We start from the raw sequence: 22,831 nt of genomic DNA on the forward strand, positions 1-22,831 counted from the left end.
CAGTAAAACTATGGATTCTTTCTGTTCTGTTAAGGAACTGATGAATGTACCAGGACTTTTAAGGTATTTGCACACATGAGGCCTCCATCCCATTTTCTAACTCTTCTAGCCATTTCACTAGCTGCAGTAAATGCATCTGTTAACATCACCACCACTTCTTGAGGACAGAACTAATACATCAGTTATGTACAGTGGAACCTAAGTAGAATATGACATCACTTGACTCCAATTAGCTACAGGTTTTGAAAGCTCCTTACTAGAAAAAGAAACAGGCAGTCAGTGAATTAATTCTTTCATACAGTACAGCATGTACATATTGGCAAGAAGAGAGCCCCTAATCACAGGTCCCTGGCAGTGGCACCTATTATTGTGGAAGAGCTGAAACCATTTAGCCATCACTAGGTAAATTGTTTGTGTTCACTAGAGCAAGAAGTATTTCTTTGGAATGTACCTCAAAAGAAATTTATGCTCGGTATTAATATTTTCAAACAGACTCAATAAAGGCACTGGTACTCAAGCAGTACATTTGTTGTCTCCAACTGTTAAAAAAAATGATTCTGAATAAGAAGCTACTGTTGCTCTAAGAAGGCTTCCTTATTACCTCCTAGTAATTTCTTCTCTCCCTATAAAAGCTTAACATAAAAATTGCTTTTATCTGAAGCGTGTCAAGCCTCACCTATATATCTAAAATTATGAGTTAGTGTAACAGTATGCATTATAAAATTATACCATTTACTTCAGACATGTCTGAACAGCTGAATCTTCAAACTATACAAAAATAAAGTGTATGAAATCTTACAAAAGGAGGACATTAAGACATTAATAGCTAATCCAAAAAAAAATAACACCTTACACACAGCAGAAAGCATAAGCAATGTAGCCTGCAACAGCTTTCAATTAGCAGGACCTCTGAAACAAGTATCACCTTAAATTGGAACATTCCCAAACACAACGTTTCCAATTTATTATCTTTGCCACAATACAAACTTTTACAAACCAAATGTCCGTTGTCTGTCAGTCTGTAAACAAAAGCTACTATCCCCCCTCCTCATTTGAAGAGGGTAAATATTTTCAGTCCTCAGTCAAGATTCATATCCATCACTTGCATAAGGAATCAAGAGCCTCTTCTCTTGTTAAATTACCTATTTTTTTTTTGTCGTACAGCCTGCAGTGAAGCAAAAATCACAGTGAAAGTCCTGGGAAAAGCATGATCTTTACAGCAGGACTTGAACCATTCTAATAATAAATGCATCTAACAAAGCTTCCCATAATAAAAGCATGGCATTTCCATTTCCAGAAATCAAATCAATTAGAAATCCTAAATTCTACTTAAAAACCCCAAAAGATCTAAAAGTGAAAAGATTCATCTTCTCAGACAAATACAAGTCTTTGAGTTTCACTTGTAGAGAGACTTTTCCAGTCTGTAAAACAGTAGTGCAATTCCATTAGTTCTACTTTTTATTTTTTTCTTAAAGTCCAGTAGATAAATGTCGTAGCTCTACAGAACAACAGGAAGATGCTCCAGTAAACAAGAACTTTGGGAAGCCCAGGAAGGCTTACTAGTCCATTAAAGCTTAGGAAAAAAAAAAAAAAAAGAACCCTAACAAAACAAACACTAAGAAAGACAAACTAAAAGAAAACAAAAAAAATAAATAGGCAGAAATGAATGTAAACTGTCTGAACTTTTTAATGATTTCTCATTGACAGCTGGCATGACCTTTGACAGTACAGTGAAGTTAAATATAGTTGACCTACAGAGCATTCCATTAGGGCATCCAGTTTGGAATGCTCAAATGGAATCACATTCCTAAAGATTTAAAAAATAGTTCTTATAACACTACTACGGGCTTCTGCCCACCTCACTTACACTTCTTCTTAAAGAGGCTTTTTATTTTTGATGGCTTTTTGGTTTTTTCACCATTTTGGTAGAGGTCCTGTGGGATGCTACTTATCCTGGGGACAGAAGCAGCTTCATGGCTGGGTTTAGTATCACTGCTGGCTGAAGAACAAGAGGTGTGACGAGGCTTTGGGATAGGGATCCCAATTGAAAGCTGGTTCATGCTGCAGGACTTCTCCAGAATTCCATTATAAACTTTGCTTGCAGGACTAAAGATCATGCTCTTAGTTTCTGCCATGCCTACACAGTCAGGAGAGCCCCTAGAAATATCTGCAGTTAGAGAAGAGGAGTCTCCTGTAGATGATTCCTCCAGGGAGCATTCTTCTGGGGATACTTTCTGAGAAGAAAGCACCTGGTACATCTCAAGAGTTGCTGGAGGAGACTGCTTCCTTCCAGTGGACGAATTTAACGAGTCACATTCCGAACCTGTTTCCTGTACTTCCCTGAATCAGAGCAAAGAGAGGAGAAAACACAATTGAAACTACTAATTCCTTTCTACAGTTAAAAAAGGAAATTAATTTAGAATCAATAACATTAGCCTAAAAGCACCACCCACACTTTTCCTTAGTTAATTAACAAAAACCATTTAGTTAAACAGTTTATGTCACAACTTGCATTACATCATTTCATTATCTAAACTTAAGATAATTAATTCTGCAATCTCATTTTTGTGGACAGCAGCATCTACCCAGAATCAGACATTTGTGTTTCAGTTCAAAGAACAAAAACTATCTTTCTGGCATGTGAAGTCAGAAAAGTTATAAAATGAAAGGAGGAGATTTAAGCCTATCATATATAAAAAGTTTCTTCAGGACAAGTGTCCCTACCTTTCAACAAGCTCATTTGCTCCTTCCAAAAGGAATTTAACCTTTTCCTATGAGGCCATGTAACAAGAGTAGGTACACGCTCAACATGCTGTAAGAATTGTGTTACCATCCATCTTCTCTTCGCCCAGTAGCTGACATTGCTTTTGATCCTAGTTTCAGATGTAAAAGCCAGTAACATATTGTAATGGAGAATCAGGGTTAGTTCAGTGCACCCTGGACTGTAACATTACTTAACTGTATATGACATGCTAGCTATTTACATACACACACCAGACAAGAACTCTCTCTGTTCCATGTGGACTATATTAATCTATATTACCCTACAGATTAACTTTTTGCTTGGTTCAACCCCTAATTCTAAACTGTTACTCTCAAATAATCCTATCAGATTTCCAAGTGCTATTTGCTAATCTCCATACCATTGTTTATCAGCAGAGAAGTAAATGGCTTCCTCCTCATCTTCAGTTCGATAAATTGCTGGGCAGCTTGACACAGAAAGGATGTCAGGGTCAGGGGAGTGCAAAGCATGCTGAGACTGTGGAGATGATGACACAACATTGCGTCTTGATCGACACAAGCTACTGCTTCTTGCCAGTGTGCCCGGAGGTTTTACAATGGACCCTGAGGCAAAGAAAAAGCAAACCAAAACCCTCCAAGTGACATTAAAGAAAGACTGGCATTACCTTATACATTCTACAGTTAGATGAAGCTCTAACTAAGATGCAACTGCAGCAGTCTGTGCGTGCCAAATGTTACTCTGACCATGTGCACTGAAGCTCTGGCTCACTACGATCTCTTGAGAACAAAGAAAAATTCTACTAAAACTTCCAACCCTTTATAAGCTAAAAATAGCAGTGCTGAAATTAGTATACTACACAATATCCTGTATTTTACTCATGTGGCAATTTGGAGCTTAAAAGAGTATCTAAAGGTTTTGCAATGTAGATACACTTAACCAAACAGCCATGAAATAGGCTGCTTTAGTTGAAAGTTATATTAAACGCAGAAGATCAGTTTCATTCATGTAACATCATATAAAATATAGAACTCAACCTCATTTTTAGCTCAAGATTTTCCTTTTTGGTAACACTTTTTTTTGCCAGGCTAACTACGAATTTCTGGAAACAAAAATACTAAGAATGGGTGGAAACAGCAACTCAAGACTTATCAGGGAAGTTTCTAACAGGAAGTGATAAACTAAAATGTTCTTAATCCAATTCCTCGAAAATATTATTAGGCAGCAAAACTTCTATGGAAATAAATATACAGACCTGTTTTCAGGCTAGCTGTTATGAGCCTCAGGACTTCTCATATCCCTCCTCAAACTGTCCCACAGAATGCATTACTGCTTAGGTAAGACAGACCTACCCTGATGTTCAAAATGTTTACCAAACACTAAAAAAAAAACTGAAAAGGTTATTTTTGTAGACAAGGATATCTAGCCTGACAAATTCATTTTTTTCTGAGATGCCAGTTTAGCATCAGGTAGATTACAGTTCCCTTCCTGGAATCTCAGAAAAGGTCGGGCTGTCATTCTGGATTAGTGCAGGGAATCAGAACTTTCACAAAACAGCTACTAGCTGCACCTTCACCAACACTTAGATTTTGTTTCCACCCAGCTGAACAGAAAAGAAAGGTTTAAAACTCCCAACATGACAGTTGTCATGTAACTGAAACTTCTGATTTTATTCTGATGTACTCCATTACTGACCTAAAAAGCAGGAGTTCACAGATCAAAAATAAGATTTGGTCATCACAAAATTATTCCCCAAAAAGCAAATGTGAACTGAGATAAGAGAATAAGAACGCATTTAGAAAATTCATACTACATGTTGAGGTAAATCAGATGCCATCCTACTCACTTGTATAAAAAAAAGAACAAGATCATACCATCAGTGAATTTTGAAAGAAGTCATAAGCGTTTTGGTTCCTTGTAAGTGTATATACACGGAATTATGAAGGACTCAGCAATGAGAATTTAGCATCTAAAATTGTCTACTACAAATGAAATTCACTAGATTAAGAAATTAGCTGTATCCTAATCAGTCAGCAGAAAAGTGGAAGTTTCACTATCACCTTCATGTACGATTTTGTTCCACTCTTGTACATTATTTCTTTATTCCCTTTTGTTCTTCATCTCAGGACTGATTAATCTGCTGTATTACTTCACACCATTTAAACCATCATCCCAATTGCTGCAGCACAAAGAAGCCTTTCTGGTAGACTTCCAATTTTGTCAATACTGAGATGAAATGACACTGGGGCAAGATAACAAGCCCAGATTAGGGTTTAGGTTTAGGTCCAGGTCCAGAGATTGAAACAGCTGTGTTCATAGCTGATCCGTCTGCATGCTGCATTTTGCCTGAAGCCTCACGAGTGAGACAAGCCATTTTGCTTCTGTCCTTCCTCATGTGCATTTGTCATTTTTTGTCTAAAGGATAGGAATAACTTACCAAACTAACCTACAATAATTTGACTCCTGTGGTTGCAACCACAGATCATTCAATTTTAAGTAGTGCTGTAGGGAGAGTAATGAACTTTTCATTGTAGCCTGTAGAAAGTTTGTTACATTCAGAAGAAAAACCATGTGCTCCAAGCACAAAAATTAAGCCAGCAAAGTGGCAATCATTCTCCTTATGCTATTTTAAAATGTAGTTCTAATTTCTTCTGAGAATCACAGCCCTGGAAGAAAAATGTACACGCATGACAAAGTTTTCTTCCCTACCCATTCCTCAGCTTGATATTGCTTGTTTAAATAGCTACATGGGAGCTCATCTTTTTGATTTGCCTCTAGAGTCCAATTAATCAAAACTTCCATTAAACAGGCTCTTGTATTGATGTAACAGCTCAAGATACAAGGGTGGTCTGAATCCCCAGTGTATATCCTTGGATCATAGTTTAACCAAAGCTGGATTTCCCTCTCTCCAGTACTTGGCCTCTCTGCTGTGCACTCAAACAACCCACTGTATCCAAACACAAGTATTCTGCCTGAAAGCTTCCTTTATATAACAAGAAGATTTTGTTCCAGCTACTAAAGAATGTTTTAAAAGCTATGTAGCACGCAGCCTTTCTAGGGTGTGATCTTCATGGTAGCTCAAGGGACCCTAGACAAACTACATCCTTTCCGTACGAAAGGATAAGTGTGCTAACAGAAATTTAGCATTACTTATAAATTTTTGTCTAAGCAGCAATCCAAGCATGACAAGCAGACTTTCAAAACCTTAACTGGATTTGCCCCTCACTTCCCCACTGAAACAGAAAAAGACTTTCTTCATGTTATCTTTATTGCAAAGCCCAGTTTTCAGCTCATTTAAGTCCCAAAAGATGCATCTGAAATGCTAGATAGAATTTTGGTTCTTTTGGCTTTAATCCAATCCTGTTTGATTTCAGCACTCTTCTCCCACCCCACTTCAAAATCCCATGCCTCCACAACTTTTCCCCTTTATTTTTACCAAGCTCAGCACTTACCATAAAAGTGTGAAACTATCGGAGGAGTATCTTCATCTAAGTCATCAACTCCCCCTGCGATTGGGTAAGGAGGAATGGAAACTCGAGGCATAACTACCCAGCTGTGATCAGAGTAGAGAGAAGAGGTCAAGCTTGGTAGCCCGGAATTGTGTGCTATTTGAAAACCACAAATCTTCTCAATCTGTTGCCATCGATAAAGACGCTCTCGTAAACATGTTGTTAATTCAGAGAGTGCTTTCCTGAAGAAAAGTACACATTAAAGTTACATACACTGCTCTTAAAGATAAAGCAAAGCAACACAAGTACAGCCATTCCAGCATACCAGAAGAGCCAATTAGGATTGTCCAAATATTCACACTAACATCTTTTAAACTGATTTACTTAAAAGTGCAAAACCACTTAGACAATAAATTCTGTAACTCCCCAAAAATTCCATTGTTATAGGAATAACCACAAAAGAATATGCATCCTGGTAATACTCTTACTTTGCTTCAAGAATTTTATGGTCCACCTCATCCAGGGAGGAGCTATGTGCAACATGTAATGTTCCAAATACAGTGCTTCTCTTCTTTTTTATCTTTTCTGCCTGAAAAGCAAGATGAAATGCAATATTGACAGTTCGCAAACAACAACTCAGAGGAGAAAAAAGTATCAAACGTTTATCTGAATAATTTGTATTTACCATCTCATATCTAGCAACAGATCAAGAAAAATCTTTAGCTAGGACTTATTACCTCATCTTTGGCAATTGCTAATTGCATTTCTGCATGCTGTCTTTTGATATTGTAATATTGTACTTCAACTTCATGTGTTAACTGAAGCCACTTCTGCAATGCTTCTGGAACAGACCAATTACTTCTCAGCTCAAACTCCTTCTCAGCCTTTTTTAAAGCCATGCGAACCTAACAATCAAGAAGAAATAAAAGTGTCATTAGAACTGACAACAGAAGAAAGTGAAATATAAGCACCTTTATACCCATGGCAACATACTAAGGCTTTACAGAGCTTTTGTGTGTGCCAATTGCTGTCAAGAAGGCGGATCTGGCATTTCTGAAATGCAGCGTATGAATTTCCATATACTCCATTATACATAAGTATACTATTATATACTCCCTAATTTGAATCTTAAATATTTTTATAAGACAGCATTTTTATTCAGTGCAATAAATCCAACCTATTGCTACTCAGAGGAGTGAGACAAAGGTATCATCACTTATCTGTTAACAAGACAGAGAAAAAAGCTTTTATACATATGTATTTTGTTCCACGAATTCAAGAATATTATGATAAGCTAATGTACAAAGTGTATGTCTTTTTAGGGTTTAAGGATTATTTTACTAGATAACAGCATGACTGATATTTCCATTCAAATCTAGCATGAGACAAATGCTGCTTTAAACATTCCTAAGGACCTATTAAAGCCAGGACCAATTTAAAGTCAACACTAAGATTATAAACATTTTGCAGATACCTGTACTAGCTCTTCCTCTGCATATTTGAGCCTGCTGAGCTCACATTCAGCTCCCTCCCTCAACTCCCTTAGGCGATGAGCTTCCCGTTTTGCATCATTGATCTCATCCATCATTTTGCGCTCCAGATTTTGCTTTTCCACAGCAACATTTCTATTCTCCTCTTGTGCTTTCTCAAGCCTTCACAATTGAAGAAAAAATAGGAGAAAATACACAGCATATTTGTTAAAAGTTGCAGTTCTCAGAAGAAAATGTCTCCAACAACAAGACAAGAGGCAACAGGCACAAATCAAAATACAAGAAGTCTGAACATCGGGAAGGACTTTTTCATCATAGGTGTGACTGAGCATTGGCAACAGGTTGCCCAGGGAGGTGGTATAGTCTCCATCCTTGGGCATGTTCAAAAGCTGCCTGGACATGGTCCTGTGCAACCTGTTCTACATGATCCTGCTTGAGCAGGTAGGGCTGGACAAGATGACCTCCAGAAGTCCCTTCCATCCTCAACCAGTCCGTGATAAAGACTGTGCAAGCTTCATGAATCAACAGCAATTATATCAACCAATGTGACATCCATCTCAGACAAAACATTCATCTTCGAAGTGAGCCTTCATTAAAGGTTTAATAAAATAAAAAGTCTCCATAGACAACTGAGTTACAGGTGCACCACAGACAACTATCAGCTTTCACACACAAATATGCAATAGAAAGCAGAAAGTAATCAGTCCAGGTCTGCTTCAATCTTAAGAGCTTAAAAACAGGATAGATATTCTTATTTTCCATGTATCTAAGCATTCCAAAGTAAACTATAACTATACAAAAATAACAGTACATACTTCTAAACCTGCAGGTTAAAAAACCCCTATTCTCTACCTTCATATGGCCTACTAAAATATTCAGGAGGAATTCCTACGCAAAACTCCATCACCACTGAAATCACAATTTCCATGCAAAATGAAGATGAATAAGGCAGCTGAACGCAAGTAATTTATGACTGTAAAGGATCTGTATTTGTATTTAGCCTCAAAACAAAACAAACATTAACTTTTTTTAGTTTTTATACCTTTCCTGCAAGTCAAGAAGACTTTGTTCTGCTGTTTGAAGGCTTTCTAAATCCTTCATCATTTTTGTGATATGTTCTCTTGAAGTCCTGCTCTGTGTAAATGCAAACCAGCAGCCTCCAAAACCAATAACTATAGAAACTGTTAATATAAAATCCTTCATCCAGTTGTGAGGGGGACCTGCACAGAAAACAACACGATTATTAGCTAATTCACTGATACAGACAACAGACTATGGACTTCCCCTCTGCCCCCTCCCCAAGCCTAAAAGGTGACAAAACCTGATACTAAACAAAATTCCATCTCCTTTATCTCAAGCCATCTCCAACCTTTCAAATGGATTCCAGAGCATTTTCCATACAGCATAATCAACTCTGCTCTAATACAATCTACTTAATCTATATAGCTCAGATCTGGTCTGACTTTCAAACTCATTCACTACTCTCTAAACTGACAACCAAACTCTGGAAAGACCTCCTAGTTCAGGAATATCCAACATGCACAGTACCAGTAACTGCGTACTAGCCAGCATGCACACCACTGGTGATGTGGTATGGAAATGTCTGGATATGCTAAGAATGGATCAGACGTGAAAATGCTGCATTAAATTTAACTGCACTTACACTCAAGTCTGCACAAAAGACACTAGCATTGGATTTGCACTACCATCTACTTTCTTAATTCCTTGGGGAAGGTCATCCCCTCTCACTTCAGCATCCCAGCTTACACTGTCCAAGCTAATACAGAAGGGAATGCTACATTAGCTGCAAGTGTAATTTAAACATCAAAAGACTTTTAGAGTACACTTCTTGTGACACAAAGCCAACATCGATCTGCCAATTGGCATTATACTAAAATTTCTACATAATCTCATACAGAAATGAATCTTTGTCCTGATCCCAGCATCCTGATCATCTTTTTTAATTCACTGCCCAGTTCCACAAGGCATGCCAAGTAACCTGTCCGTACATTCACAAAACAGACAAGCCGTCCTACCTATCAAGTGTCACTGAAAATTCTATCTGTTGAATTCTTACAAACAAGAGATAAGACAAAAAAAAAAAATTAAAAAAAATACTAACGGGTGAGAGGTCCAAATAAAACAACATCCAATGCTTTAAGCTGAAGCTTCTGTCTATGGCTCCGGTCAATTATTTTCAAGTGAGAGATCATGAAAGCATGTTCATTTACTGCTATCCTGTTAATGATAAGACACAATGTTACCTATTCCAGAAGCTATAGTCAAAACCAGTCTATGGAAAGAAATACATCAATAGCATTTCCCACAGTTATATAGGTTGTAGTTCTGAGTGAGAGATACAATACAATGACAACAGTGCTATTAAAAAAGCATATCAGCATATGGCAAAGGAAGAACAATAAATCATTTCCCTATTTCTTTCTTTCTGTAATAAGCATAAAACAAATCCATCTAGCATAGTTAGAGGTAATGGCATATTTGAAGACTTGTGACAACTCTCTAAAGTACACAAAATACTGAAATTTAGTAGTTATGCTCAAAAAAGGGGGTTCTACGGGTAGTTTGAGGTATAACTGTACAACAGACTGGAAATTGTTCAAAAGCAAGTTCACTACTGTACAGAATTGTGTCCATCGATAAAAGCTTCAACAGCAAGAAACAAAGCAAAAAACAAAAGAAGCAGCATTTATATTTTGAGTTATTTTGGCAGGGAAAAAAAAAAAAGAAAGCAGCCAGCTTTTAAAAGCTGCAAGGATGCTACTCTCCCCTTGCATTTGACTGTATCTTGTTTGAATTTAGGCTTGCATAGCCGTTCCCACATAAAGACTAAAGCAGCAACCTACAGGGAATTAGTTGAAACTAATGCAGAAGAAACATTCACCTGGGAAGTGTTGTTCCATTGACATTGCTGTCTCTAAAATTCTTTTCATACTGGGGCAGTTCAACAAATTCTGACAGCCACTGAAGAGTGTCCTCTTGAGTCCAGTTATGAACTGGAAGAAAAAGTCAGATTAATTACCTTTAATTTTTGTGAAAAATCAACACCAAGGCACAAGACAAACAGTAGAAAAGCAGGTTACAATAAGCAAGAGAGTTTAGCCAAATATAACTGCAGAAAAATTAGTATTCACATTCACCAAGGTGTTTCTGGCATTTTGCCTTTTTCATTATATGCTTCTCAGAGGAAGCTTAGGCAAGCTATAAACAAAAAAAAGCACAGAACGAATAGAAACATTTCTTTATTAAAAATTCCACACAATCATTTAATATTTTGCTTTAGTTTAAATCAGGACAGCATCTTGTGACTTTTATCTGCTTAAACTGATCTCAGCCCCAATCCTTTTGTCCATGTTACCCCTGCAGAACTAAACACATGTCAGTAGGTGCTGTAGCCATTTGAGGCAATGTATCAAGATCTTTCCCAGGATGACGGCTGAAGAACTTGTTTTCATAAAAATCTCCATAGAGGCTCATGCCTACTAACCACAAAATGGGAGCAGACAAGAGGAAGAGGGAAGATTGAAAGAAAATACTGAGACACAGAAGAAATTTAAGAGGAAAACAGTTAAATCTCTCAAATATGCCCAGAACAGCTGCACTACATACAATAACATCCCACTAAGAAAAAATATTTACGCATTTATAGAATAATCAAAAGTTTTCCTGTATAACAGCAACAGTTAACATAAGCTTTCATAGCTACAGAAATATTACACACACAGAAACACCAACCACCACCATGAAAACATTTTTGGTCCTTACAGGCCAGCTGCTACAGCTTACAGCTGCACACTGACAAAGCTGAAGGGAAGTTCTTCACTCCATTTACAAAGTCTGCAAAAGTTTGTCTGCACATGAAAGAAACCGACAGCCTCCTTCTGCACAGATGTGTCTTTGCATGAACAAATACACTTATTTAATCTTCCCCCACTCCCCCAGCTATTTCCATATGACAATGTTGAGCAGGTATTTCTTGAGAAACCTTACCACAAGGACACATTCTTAGTGGTGAATTTTGACAATGACCCTTTAGAAAGAGTTGCTGAAAGTCTGACAGGTAAGCTGCAGGCAATGGAAAAATTTATGCATTTAAATTCATATTTCAGTTTGCACTGAAATAAGGACTTGTAGGTCTCTTGTCTACACTAGCGTAGCTGAAAAAAATTAAACTTAAACACTTCAAATTTTCATCATTCCTGGTAACAGACGATAGAACACATTTCACAGAGCCATTAATAGATTTAAAAAAAAATAAATAATAAATTCACAGTACAAAGCACATGTATTCTATCTGTATGAACAGCTACGTCTACTTCCTGGAATGCTGCCCCATTTCCTCCTCTTCTTTTGAGCCACAAACTGTTTTCCAGGTATTGATCTTGCAACAGACTTATTTTTGTCATATTACTTTAAGCTTTGATGCAAAATGTCTGGGGTATGTTTGTAAGCAGATCATTTTCACGTTACAGAGATTCTTAACTGTTTTGTGAATAGGAAGCAATCAGATTTACAAGTCATTCTAAGCATCTCAAAATAGTGGTAAGATCAGGCAGAAAGATATCACCGTAATCACCTTGCCTGCATTCCAGAAATAGGTTCATATACTGATCCAAAGCAAAAGCATTGTTTTGATGTGACATTAGGGGAAAAAAAAAACAAAACCACCAAAACAAAAACAAACAAACAACTCTTAAAATAGCTACTATACACTACAGATGTTATCACTGACAGTGCAGAACACCAGATTTCAGAAGCCACACAACTACAGAGTTTATAAATTGAGGGGGAAGGGAAAAGGAAGAAAAAAAGTATTGAGAAGTGTCAGTTTGGCTGCTAAAAGTATTTGGTTGTCACTCTGTCAGAACTTACTTTCTTATCATTCAGTAGTAATTATAAACATATAACCATGTAAGAAATGAGGTACATACTGAAGCTGTTTACCATAGGGCCAATCACGTCTGTTCTACTGCTTAACTGCTTAGACTTGTGTGATATTTTCTTTACAGAATATCAAAGAAATCTCCCCAGACAAACTATTTGTATTTAGGAAAAAGCACTTTACTATTCATTATATTCCACTGTATCAGATGCCTCCTTTAGTACAGACACTGCAAAAAAAGGAGCAACTAAAGTCTATCACAAACTAGAATCGGAACTTTTGGTATATGCTTTGTCCTCTTAAATGGCCACTCACCATTTAAGTGAAGCATAATCAATACAGTCAACTCTTCTTCTGGGATTTCAGTCTGAATCTCTGGCCATGCACATATTTCACTAGAAATTCAGATTTACCATGTAAAATAATTTTACATTAGCAGAATTCCAGTGTCAGTGCCCACAAACCCCCAACTTTTCCAGCTCAAACTGAACACTAAGCTACCATGCTCTCCCTTCCCTACAGCACCACAGTAGAGCACTGGGAGATTGATGTACATCAGTGAAAACATTCAGAATGGTTTTGGGTTGTTTTTTTGTTAATATCTTCTATATGCTATTTATTGGTAAGAAGTATTGCTTGACAATAAGACTGAAGACAGCATACGTGTTTATTCTACAACAGTACTGAGAAGCAAACCAGTCTTTCTTCAGTAGAAGCCTACTGAAACATGACAAAAGTGACACACACCAGGTGTACTGAAAAGTGAGCAGGCCAGCTGAAATTCACCTCAATCAGCACTGACAATTAGAATGTGCCAGCTCCTACTAATTAGCTGAGGTTGTAACTTTTCCTTATTTTAATCACCAGAAAATAACACAGTGCTTCAGTGGAGTAGCAACTGACAGTTACAGTAACTTAAAGCATATAGCATTAGACAGCAATCATAACATCCTTTCCTCTCACACCTGTTTTGTAAATAGGTATCTTGGAAGAGAGGATGTCAGCAACATGCCTTGGGCAGTTGAGTGTAGAAGCCACAGTGTTTACACCCTGGTGCAGCACTCAGTATCTACACTCGCATAAACTGTTTTCTATTTCAGATTACAACTTTAGATTGAGTTTAATTTGGTTGGTTTTGTTTTACTTTGGTGGGGATTTTTTTTTTTTTTGTTTGGGTTTTTGTTTTGTCTGGTTCATTGGTTTGGTTTTTAACTGCTCTAACAACACGTCTGAAGGTGAAGACAGCAAAAGTAGCTTCAAACTTGCCCTACATGAATTCTGCTCCCTGCTAATCCATGTTAATGACCAACTAGATGATCAGGCTATATTTTTTTCATGTTAAATTTATCATACAGCACAGTGCTTCAGGGCAGGCAGTCATGAAGAAAAACAAGGCTACAATGTCAGCCTCAGTACTCCTATGGGCCTCCTACTCCCTTCAGAAATCAAATTACATTCAATAAGTATTTCACAGCAAGAAGTGGATGACAGCCATCTATTAAGCTTAAAGTTGAGAACAGGTTGACCAGGCAACACAGAAAAACATGAGCTTGTTCTATATCAAGCACACAGAGGGATTCAAAAGTTAGTTCTGTTTATGCAGGACTTCAGCAGCAACATCAGCATGAAATATGCTGCCACCAGTAGGTTTCTAAACAGCACAAAAAAGTAAGAGAGGTGTGGCCCTAACTATCTTTTCAACAGTTGAACATTACAACTCCTGTAGAAGAGCCTGTCATCAGTACTGCGCTGGCCCTCCTTGGAACAGCACACAGCATTATGTAATTCACCCTTAGCCAAGCCCTGCTTGCATGCATTTCCAGTCTCCAGATATATACTCCAGATATATACAAGCATATACTGACATTTACATTCAAAGAGCAGACATGGAATAATAGAAGTCAGAGGACAGCTACACTACTTTCCTAGTCATTCCTCTATACAGAACTCTCTGTACATTATGAGACTAAAAAATTTCAGTGGTCATGGAAATCACAAGTAACATGAGCTAGCTTAAATTGACAACCTTGCGTTGTACTGAAGGACCAATTCAAATTGTGTGGAAATACAATAGGCTAGATGCTGATTTAAGCTATGATGCAATTCCTTCCATGCAAATAAAACCAATAGCAGCCTTGAAATTCCTTTAATTTGCATCAATACAGACTATGCCTTAATTCTGCAGCAAATGGGGATTAACAAAAACCTGCCCAGTGCCAGAAATATTAAAACACTGGGTTTTCTTATTTATTTTATTAGATAATTTTTAGAGCTTTGAATGGAGCCAATTCTCAGGGTTCTATTCAGTGCATGATTTTCAAGCAGTTACTCAAAAATAATCTGTTTTCCTTAATCCAAAAAAAGCAACACCAAACAGCAATAGCAAACTTGCTATACCATAAACGGTATTTTCATTTTCTATCTTCAAATCTTACCTGCCTCACATCACCAATATCTTAAACAGCAAGCAACTTTAAGCAATTTGCCAAATACTTAAGACAAACATCTACATAAAGCTATATGGAAAAGAATTGACAAATCTGCTCTGCATAAACTAAGCAGCAATAGATCCAGAAGGTGCTTCTGCATAAGCACTAATGCTCACTGTCCAGGGTACTATTTATAGCTTGTAATTCTCACAACAGATACCTCAACAGACTACTTAAAGTTTCAAATTACTGATACCATCATTTACACTACCTTCCACCCTCTTGTTTAGTGCTGTCAAATTACACTGGTACCATAAACTAGCAGCACTTAAACTAACAAACCAAAATCCCTAAAAACAGCTAGAAAGGAAAACCAGAATTTTCCATGTTACTTAATATTAAATGAAAGTAGTTTAATATTTGAGGGGCTTCATGCTTTCTAACATCCACCAGGTCACTGTTAGCACTGCTTGGTAGTCTAAGAGCCTCCCTGTGGTGCAACTTCAGTTTCCTCAACAGCATGTACAATAAGGCCATTATAAGCAGGCACAGTAAGACCAGACATTCCTCTCAAAATTTTGTGCGTCTTATTACTCACACTGCTCACTACATTCAAGAAACCTGGAACAAAGACATACACAGTAGACAAATTAGATACTTCTGATATTGTTATAGCCTACATTTTTGAAGAGTTACTCTAAGTTAGACAAACAATTGTAGGGAAATAATTTTCTCTGATAATTTAGTTGCAATACTTTAATTGAGCAAGATCTTCAGTAAGTATCTGCAGAATATTTGAAGAGACAAGGATAGAAATCACTTTAAATTTTAGATATTTACTACAGAGTGAATACTTAACCAATGAATTGCCTCAGACTGCATTTAAATGACTTCCTATATAGGATGAACCAGTGCAATATTCCTAGTTTCCTTTCTCCTTGGTTCCTACTTTTAGCTGTTTGACTAATACCAGATCTCTATATGCTACAATAAATTCTGGACCCCTGGAAGTTTCTTTTTAGTAGCCACATCATGGACCCTATTTGGCAGTGAACAGTGTACTGCTCATTTACTAATGTCCTTTGATATTTGGAATATTTGGCTGTATTTACATTTTTTCATTCAAATCTAATGGGGAGGGATGGTGGTGTTGGGTTATCAGTCCATTTTCCTATATTTCAAGTTTGAAAATATTTCCCAAAATGCTTTGCATAAGAATTCTAATTCTCTGTAGCCCAAAGAACAGTTACATCTAAATCAAAACACACTGGACTTTCCACTTGATACAATATATCTTTGATGTTTTAAAATAGCTTGACTCCCAACCCTAAGGCTTACTAAATTAAAAATGTGTTCATATGGAATTTAGTGCTTGCAACAGTCACCTTCATAAATTACAACCTGGTACAGATGAGGGTGTAAGCTAGCTTAGTTTACTTACAGTACACACAGCACATCAAGAAAAAAAAATAATACTAGATGGACTGAATGAGTTTTTAAGTCAGGTTTACATAGATCTATAAGTAACAGTACCAAAACAGATTCATGAAGATGCTTTAAAAAGGTCATCCATTTACTATTCTAAACTACCTGGTGGAAAAATTATTGAATTATGTCTATTTCAATAACCACCAAATTCTTCAGCTATTCTTTACCTACCTTCAGATGTCTTCCAACGTTTCCACAGATCCTCAATGGTGATATGCTTGTCTTCTCTGTGCAGGTGACTATGTTTATTAGAGGCATCCTTGTATTGCATATCTTCTCTTAGAAACTGAAGGAAAAGGAAAACGTCTTCAATGACAAAACAAAAGAACTACAAGGAAATCGGGCAGAGCAGAATCTTTAGGAGCTCTTCCCCATGCAAGCAACACACAATTCACATAAGTTGACCACATCAAAGACTCAGAAAGCAAGTTAAACACCCTTACAGGGATTCATTTTCACAATGATTAAATCCTAGTATACTAGTAATTGCTAGTTTTTCTAAGTTCAACATTATTAGTATGCCTTACATTTACAGTGATTACAAGAATGCACCACACAAGTCATACTACATACTTCTCTATTCTCAACATATTTAACCAGCTTCACCTACTTGAAGATCATTTAAGATCTGAAAATGTACCAGTCCTTTATAAAGGAGTAATACTTGAACCCTTCTATATCAGATAAAGCAACTGCTTGAGGTATGAAAGAAAAGTGGTGACTAAATATAAACAGTCTTTTGATTAGACAACAAAAATTTCACTTCTGTCTCATCAAATTAAAAAACAGAAGTCCATCTTAGGGCAAATTTTCTTCTTGCTAACCATCCCTCAGTGGTTACACTCCTAGTATAGAAGCATTAAACAGAGCTGTTTCATTCTCAGTAATTAATAGGAAGCCTATGTCAAAATACCACTTTTTGCCTTTCAGTAAAAGAAAAGGAAAATAAGATGACAAAAAGGAATAGCCTGGAATCTCGTCATACATAGCAGTGTTGTATCAGTATTTCACAAGTCACTACAAACAGGATCTCCAAATACATCCAAGGGAAAAAAAAAAAAAAGCATTGAACTGTAAAAAGCCCATTTTGCTTTTATTTCATGCAGGCCTAGAAAAGTTGGAATCCTGGTTAGCAAACCACCTCTCATTAATAGTGGAAAACTACCAGACATATCAGTCCCTAAAAGCACAGCCTGAGCCATGTCTGTGGGTGGAGATCTTAGTATTAGTACCAGAAAGCTAACATGGGAGCTAAGTCACCTTCCATAGCAGATTGCTTGCTTTCTTCACTTCCTGAAGATTAAAGCTGCTCAGACAGGAACAGCTATAGGCAGTCATGACACTAAATCAAAAACCAGCTTTTCATGTGGCTGGTCATATGCCATCATCACCACTTCAAGCAGACGTGAAGAAGAAAGCCAAACTAGTGATGCACTGCAGAAGAACCCCCCACTTAAAATTTAGCCTTGCTTTATCTGCAAAGTATCCTGTACAGACCCCATTTCTAACAAATCAAGAGACTTAGACACTCAAAAAACTGAAAAGCAGTCAATTGTAAACCATAATATTAACTCTTAATAAAAGGAGGCAGTGTACGTTAGCAGAAATATGCAAGAAAACACAAATTCCCCTTATTAAAAACTTGAATCATACTTGTAAGAAGGGAATCTAAACATACGGGAAGGGATTCAAGTTTCTCCTCTAACTGCTAGACTTGGGATAAAGTACTATTTGCCTTCCCTAATCCAGTCAAAGTCCTGTGTGTCTTTTGGTTTCAGGTTGAATGCAAGCCCTCTCTCATTCATCTATCACTTCAAAACTTGTCAGACATTACCTTTCTAAAGCCTTCTGATTCCTAAAATAGTTCCATTTAACCCATACAAATTGCATGGCACTTTTAACTCCTCTTCCCTACATATATGAGAGAGGCATAAATACAGGTATTTATAGATACACAGAGATATATATATAAATGAGAAATACAGGAGCAATTTATGAAATATATGAAAACAAATGAAAATAGCAGCCTGTTAGAGCAATTACAGAACTTCTGAGACACCATGGACCAGCAACTGCAAAAAAGTACAATAGGCACAGAAAAGGACTGGCTGCTGTAGCTATATGCAAATGTAAAAATACCTCTTGCATATTCCACCATACAAGTATGAACTCCAAGGACTTCCCCAATTAGTACAGCTACCATGAAGCTCACAATTTCCATAGCTAACATGCAATCAAAGCTGGATTACCTTATTGGTTCCCACTTCATTTTTATTAAAGGCTAAATTGAAGAAAAGGAACTAAACAATAGGGAAACAATCATCTTATTCACCAATGTCTCTAAAACTTTCCAGATTCAAGTACAGTCTCACAGCTGGACCAGCAGGAAAGAACTGATGTCTGCCCACCTCAACTTTTCCCTTCACACTGCAAGTACCTACTGTCAACTACCATCCCCTGCACACCTTTTGGGAACAATGTACTAAAACAGTAAAAAATACATTACAGTGCCCTCCCTGTAAAAGCTATCTTACTTCATATGGGGGTTAAGGTACATGTTAACACTTCAGCTTTCTAGTGACTGATGATGCACTGCCCTTGGAGACTTCAAATATCAGGTGTGGACATTTGTTTTAAAAACAAATGTTGTAGGCAATCAAGTTTCTGAAGAGGAACAGCATGAGATATATACTACACTTCAAAGGTCTTAGCAGATTTTGCACCTCCTCTGCTAATAGTCACTTCAGATCAGTTTTGTTATTAAGAAATAAACTTGCTTCTATCTTTACTGCTAGTTATCATAAAAAGTTGTAAAATACTTCAGGACAGGAACATGTGAACAGCTGCAGGTGCTGTCAAGTAAAATCTGAATTGCTGTTAACAATACTACATACAGGAATAAAGAAGATTCCAACTGATATACTAAAAAAACTTCAAGATGTTACAACTCACGCCAAAGCACTAAAAGGTACTACGAGAAAGCATTCTGGTTTTCAAAATGGGACAGGAATGGGTTACCTTGGCAGCCAGATAAGAAATACAGTTTGTGGAAAACCTGCAGCATTTCATGTCATTCTGCTACAGAGCCCGCAGAGGGAGCAAGAGTTAACGTATGAATTCATAGTCTCAAAACAGGGCTAGAGCACAACCTGCTACAGGGTCAGGAAGGGGGGAATGAAAATCCCACTTTCAAATTTCATCACAAATACAGAAACAAATCCAAGTTCAAAACACAAGACTTCCTGGGAGAATAGGACAACAGTGGAAAAGATCTGGTTTATACTGACAGGCTACTCAGAATATTTGACTAAGTTCCTTTTCTAAAAAGGAGCTGTCAAGACACAAACTTATAAGCAGCTTGCATTTAGTAATCAGTATGCAGCTGCTCCTCAGGGGGAGAGATTATGCACTTGTGAGAATTTCTTCAAGAAAAGAAAGAAGCTCCTTTTCTGCTCAATGCTACCCATATTGCTCCCAGATCCTGTGAGAATAATCACAATAATTTTCTCAGTGATATTCTCTAATACCAGAGAGTCACAACGGTAGTTACAGTGTGCACAGCTGGAAACAGGACATCATGTTTCAAAGAATGAATGCATTTACTAATGACATGAAACATCACTCTTCTGTTTAAAAGATCTTTGTTTCATAACTGGCCTAATATGGAAGTGCTCCTCTAAGAAAAGGAATTGTGTCCTAAATTGAAGAAAGCCATAAAAAAGAGGACTTTTCTGTTCCTTGTCATGGCAGCTAATCTCTCTTCTGTTGCCCTGTTCATTAAGTATACAAAGAAAAGGTTAGAAAAATAACTTTAAATGGGCAGGTTAAAAGAACTAACATCTAAAAAAAAAAAACAAACAAAACAAAAAAAAAAACCCCACACAAACATTTAAGAATTATCTTAGCCAACATAATTACTCAAGAGGGAGAGAGCCATTTAAGACTACAAAGTTGAAACAAGAAAGCAGCAGGTAAGATACCTAAAAACAGTGTGGAAAAAAAAAGTAATTTATCAAAATAGTTACTTCAAAAAAACTAAAGCGTAAAAAAACCCCATCACACCTAGGCTCAAAACCAGAGCTTTGATTCCAGAAGTACCATTACAACCATGCTTCTACAAAGATCCACATCCCAAAGCCTGAGGTTCAGCAGTGTAATAGGTAGAGAGGAAACTTGCTCCCCCCTGGAAGGAACAAAACTTGTGGAGTCCTGGGAAAGAGTTACAAAGTCAGGTAGCTACACAACCACCTTTCTTCCTCTTCAGTAAGCTTTTAGTACCATAACATTCACCAAAATCCAGTCAACTCATAACCAAAAACTAACCTGAACTAAGAGCCACCAAAATAAGAAAAATAATACATTCCAATACCAGTTTGACATGAAGAGTATTAAGGTGACATGCAACAACACAATAAGTTCACGTATGTTAAAATACAGAAGTTGCAGGAGATGCCTGGTCCTTGAAGAGCAAATGAATAATTGCATTCTTCTGCAATTGCCAGTGGAAAAGTAAAAGTAACTACACTCACTAATTGCAGAAGGAAGCACTCATGCGATGTTTACGTTCTGTTCTGTGTGAAAGCTCAAGTTCATGAATTTCAGTTGCATCAATTTAACATAGACTCTTTAACTGAAAGTTCACTTTAAGAACAATTAGTAAAATCTCCTGGCTAAGTATCACTGTCTTCCTTGAGCATCTATACCTTAAACAGTGTTGTGTCCTTCAGTTTTATTCCTTTAAAGGAAAACCTGCAAAAGTTACAACTTCTGTTTTCCTGTAATCCTACTTTCAGGTACAGCCAGTCGCTGTTAGCCTCTTAATACATTCCCTCTCATCTTCTGCTACCAGACTCATTGCTGCTATCACAATGTCACACTTATTGGCAAGTATGCTTCTAAAAGGCAATATATAATGATTCAGGTATGACAGCATTCTCAACTACTTACTCTTTAGAAATGGCTTCTAACAATGTTACACAGTAAAATAAGTAAATGTATTTAAGCATAATAAAAACGTCACTAGAAAAAGTTAGGACATGGTGTTACCATGTTGACAAATATTACAAAGTGTTACTAAGTACATTTTAAGTAATCTACAAATTCTGTTTAAAAAAAAAAATTGCCACTCAAAACAAAATTGTAGCTATTCTATTGCAAAGTAACCTTCACAATCTCTTCAAAGAATTTCTAAGAGGTCATTTCATTGTAGCTAGGACTAAACACCTGCAGTGTTACACAAATAGGTACAGACAGCTACATATTAGCTTAAGTACCTCCAAGGAGACAAAGGCGTGAAGCAGGTCTGATCCAAATAGCACTGCAACAAGTTTCTATGCAACGGTATCCATGATAACACACGCTGCCTCTCTACAGGACACCTTAGCACAGGCATAGCCACAGACTAACACGATCATAATGTTTTGCAGACAAAATCTGGCTCTGAAAAAATCCAGAATGTGCAGACATGCTCAGAGTTGCTTACAAAACTTCAGAAGACAGCCTGAGTTATAAAATCCACTGAAAAAAAAAACAAAAACAAAACAACAACAAACAACATAAACCAAAGAACAACCAACCAAGCAAAAAAAAAAAAAAAGGCAAAAAAAAACCCCAAACACCCTCTACTAACAGATCTACAACCAACTAAGGGAATCAATGTAAGCCAACAGCTCTTGGGGGAAAAAGGATGTGCTACCCTGGTTAGGAAGCTAATACACCAAGGAGCCACCCCAGTTTAAGGCAAAACAGGTGTGTTCAGTTTCCGAACCACTGCAGCCGGTATTTCTCTACATGCAGAACTTTGCCTAATCCGCTGACACTGAAGTATCAGCTAGTTTACACAAATACGAACATCAGTTTAAGGACCTTTATTATATAAATAAGGACAAAACCAGTATACCAAGGCAACTTCACAGGACATTTAACACTTGCTGAGTGTATATCTGCAGACAAAATAAAGCAAGAGCTCAGTCTACAGCAATGCTTCTCCCAGCTGAACTTAAAACACTCTGCTTAATCTTCTGCTAAAATCTCTGCTCCCTCCAACACATAACAATCAAAAGGAAGAGAAATTCTGCACATAAATTTGCTGCTGTTCAAGAACACAGGACTATTCACTTAAGTCAGAGTTAATATTAAAATTCTGAAAGTGTTTTTTGACCTCACACTTCATGCTCCTAATACCCAAAAAATACATACTTAAAATGGGGGTATCACACTGTTCTGGTATCCAGTTCTTTGGAATTTCCTGTCACAGAATTTCTTGCCATTGTACCCACAGTATTTAGCACTCATACTGTCCAGAACAGGTTACTGAAATGAATGGGTCTCTGGTC

At 37.1% G+C, this 22,831-nt stretch overlaps 1 protein-coding gene across 4 annotated transcripts in view; it reads right to left on the reverse strand.

The window, feature by feature from the left end:
• Positions 1-1,663: 1,663 nt before the first annotated feature.
• STIM2 (stromal interaction molecule 2) overlaps positions 1,664-22,831 on the reverse strand; it is a 60,775-nt gene continuing 39,607 nt past the window's right edge. For 2 of the 4 annotated variants that reach the window (XM_057405583.1, XM_057405587.1), the window contains 10 exons: positions 16,668-16,782; positions 10,582-10,693; positions 9,802-9,917; positions 8,722-8,899; positions 7,664-7,841; positions 6,927-7,094; positions 6,678-6,778; positions 6,193-6,431; positions 3,144-3,345; positions 1,664-2,340 (listed from right to left, as the gene is read on the reverse strand). In XM_057405583.1, the coding sequence (XP_057261566.1) occupies positions 1,860-2,340; positions 3,144-3,345; positions 6,193-6,431; positions 6,678-6,778; positions 6,927-7,094; positions 7,664-7,841; positions 8,722-8,899; positions 9,802-9,917; positions 10,582-10,693; positions 16,668-16,782 (1,890 nt within the window). In that variant the 3' untranslated portion in view covers positions 1,664-1,859. Of the gene's footprint in view, positions 2,341-2,724; positions 2,874-3,143; positions 3,346-6,192; positions 6,432-6,677; positions 6,779-6,926; positions 7,095-7,663; positions 7,842-8,721; positions 8,900-9,801; positions 9,918-10,581; positions 10,694-15,400; positions 15,661-16,667; positions 16,783-22,831 lie in introns of those variants that run through there. The other 2 variants (XM_057405585.1, XM_057405586.1) reach the window with 2 other exon arrangements.

The sequence above is a fragment of the Pezoporus wallicus genome, unplaced genomic scaffold, assembly GCF_028554395.1.
Source record: "Pezoporus wallicus isolate ANWC-B61680 ecotype Strahan unplaced genomic scaffold, APGP_CSIRO_Pwel_v1 contig_642, whole genome shotgun sequence".
Taxonomy (NCBI): Eukaryota; Metazoa; Chordata; class Aves; order Psittaciformes; family Psittacidae; genus Pezoporus; species Pezoporus wallicus.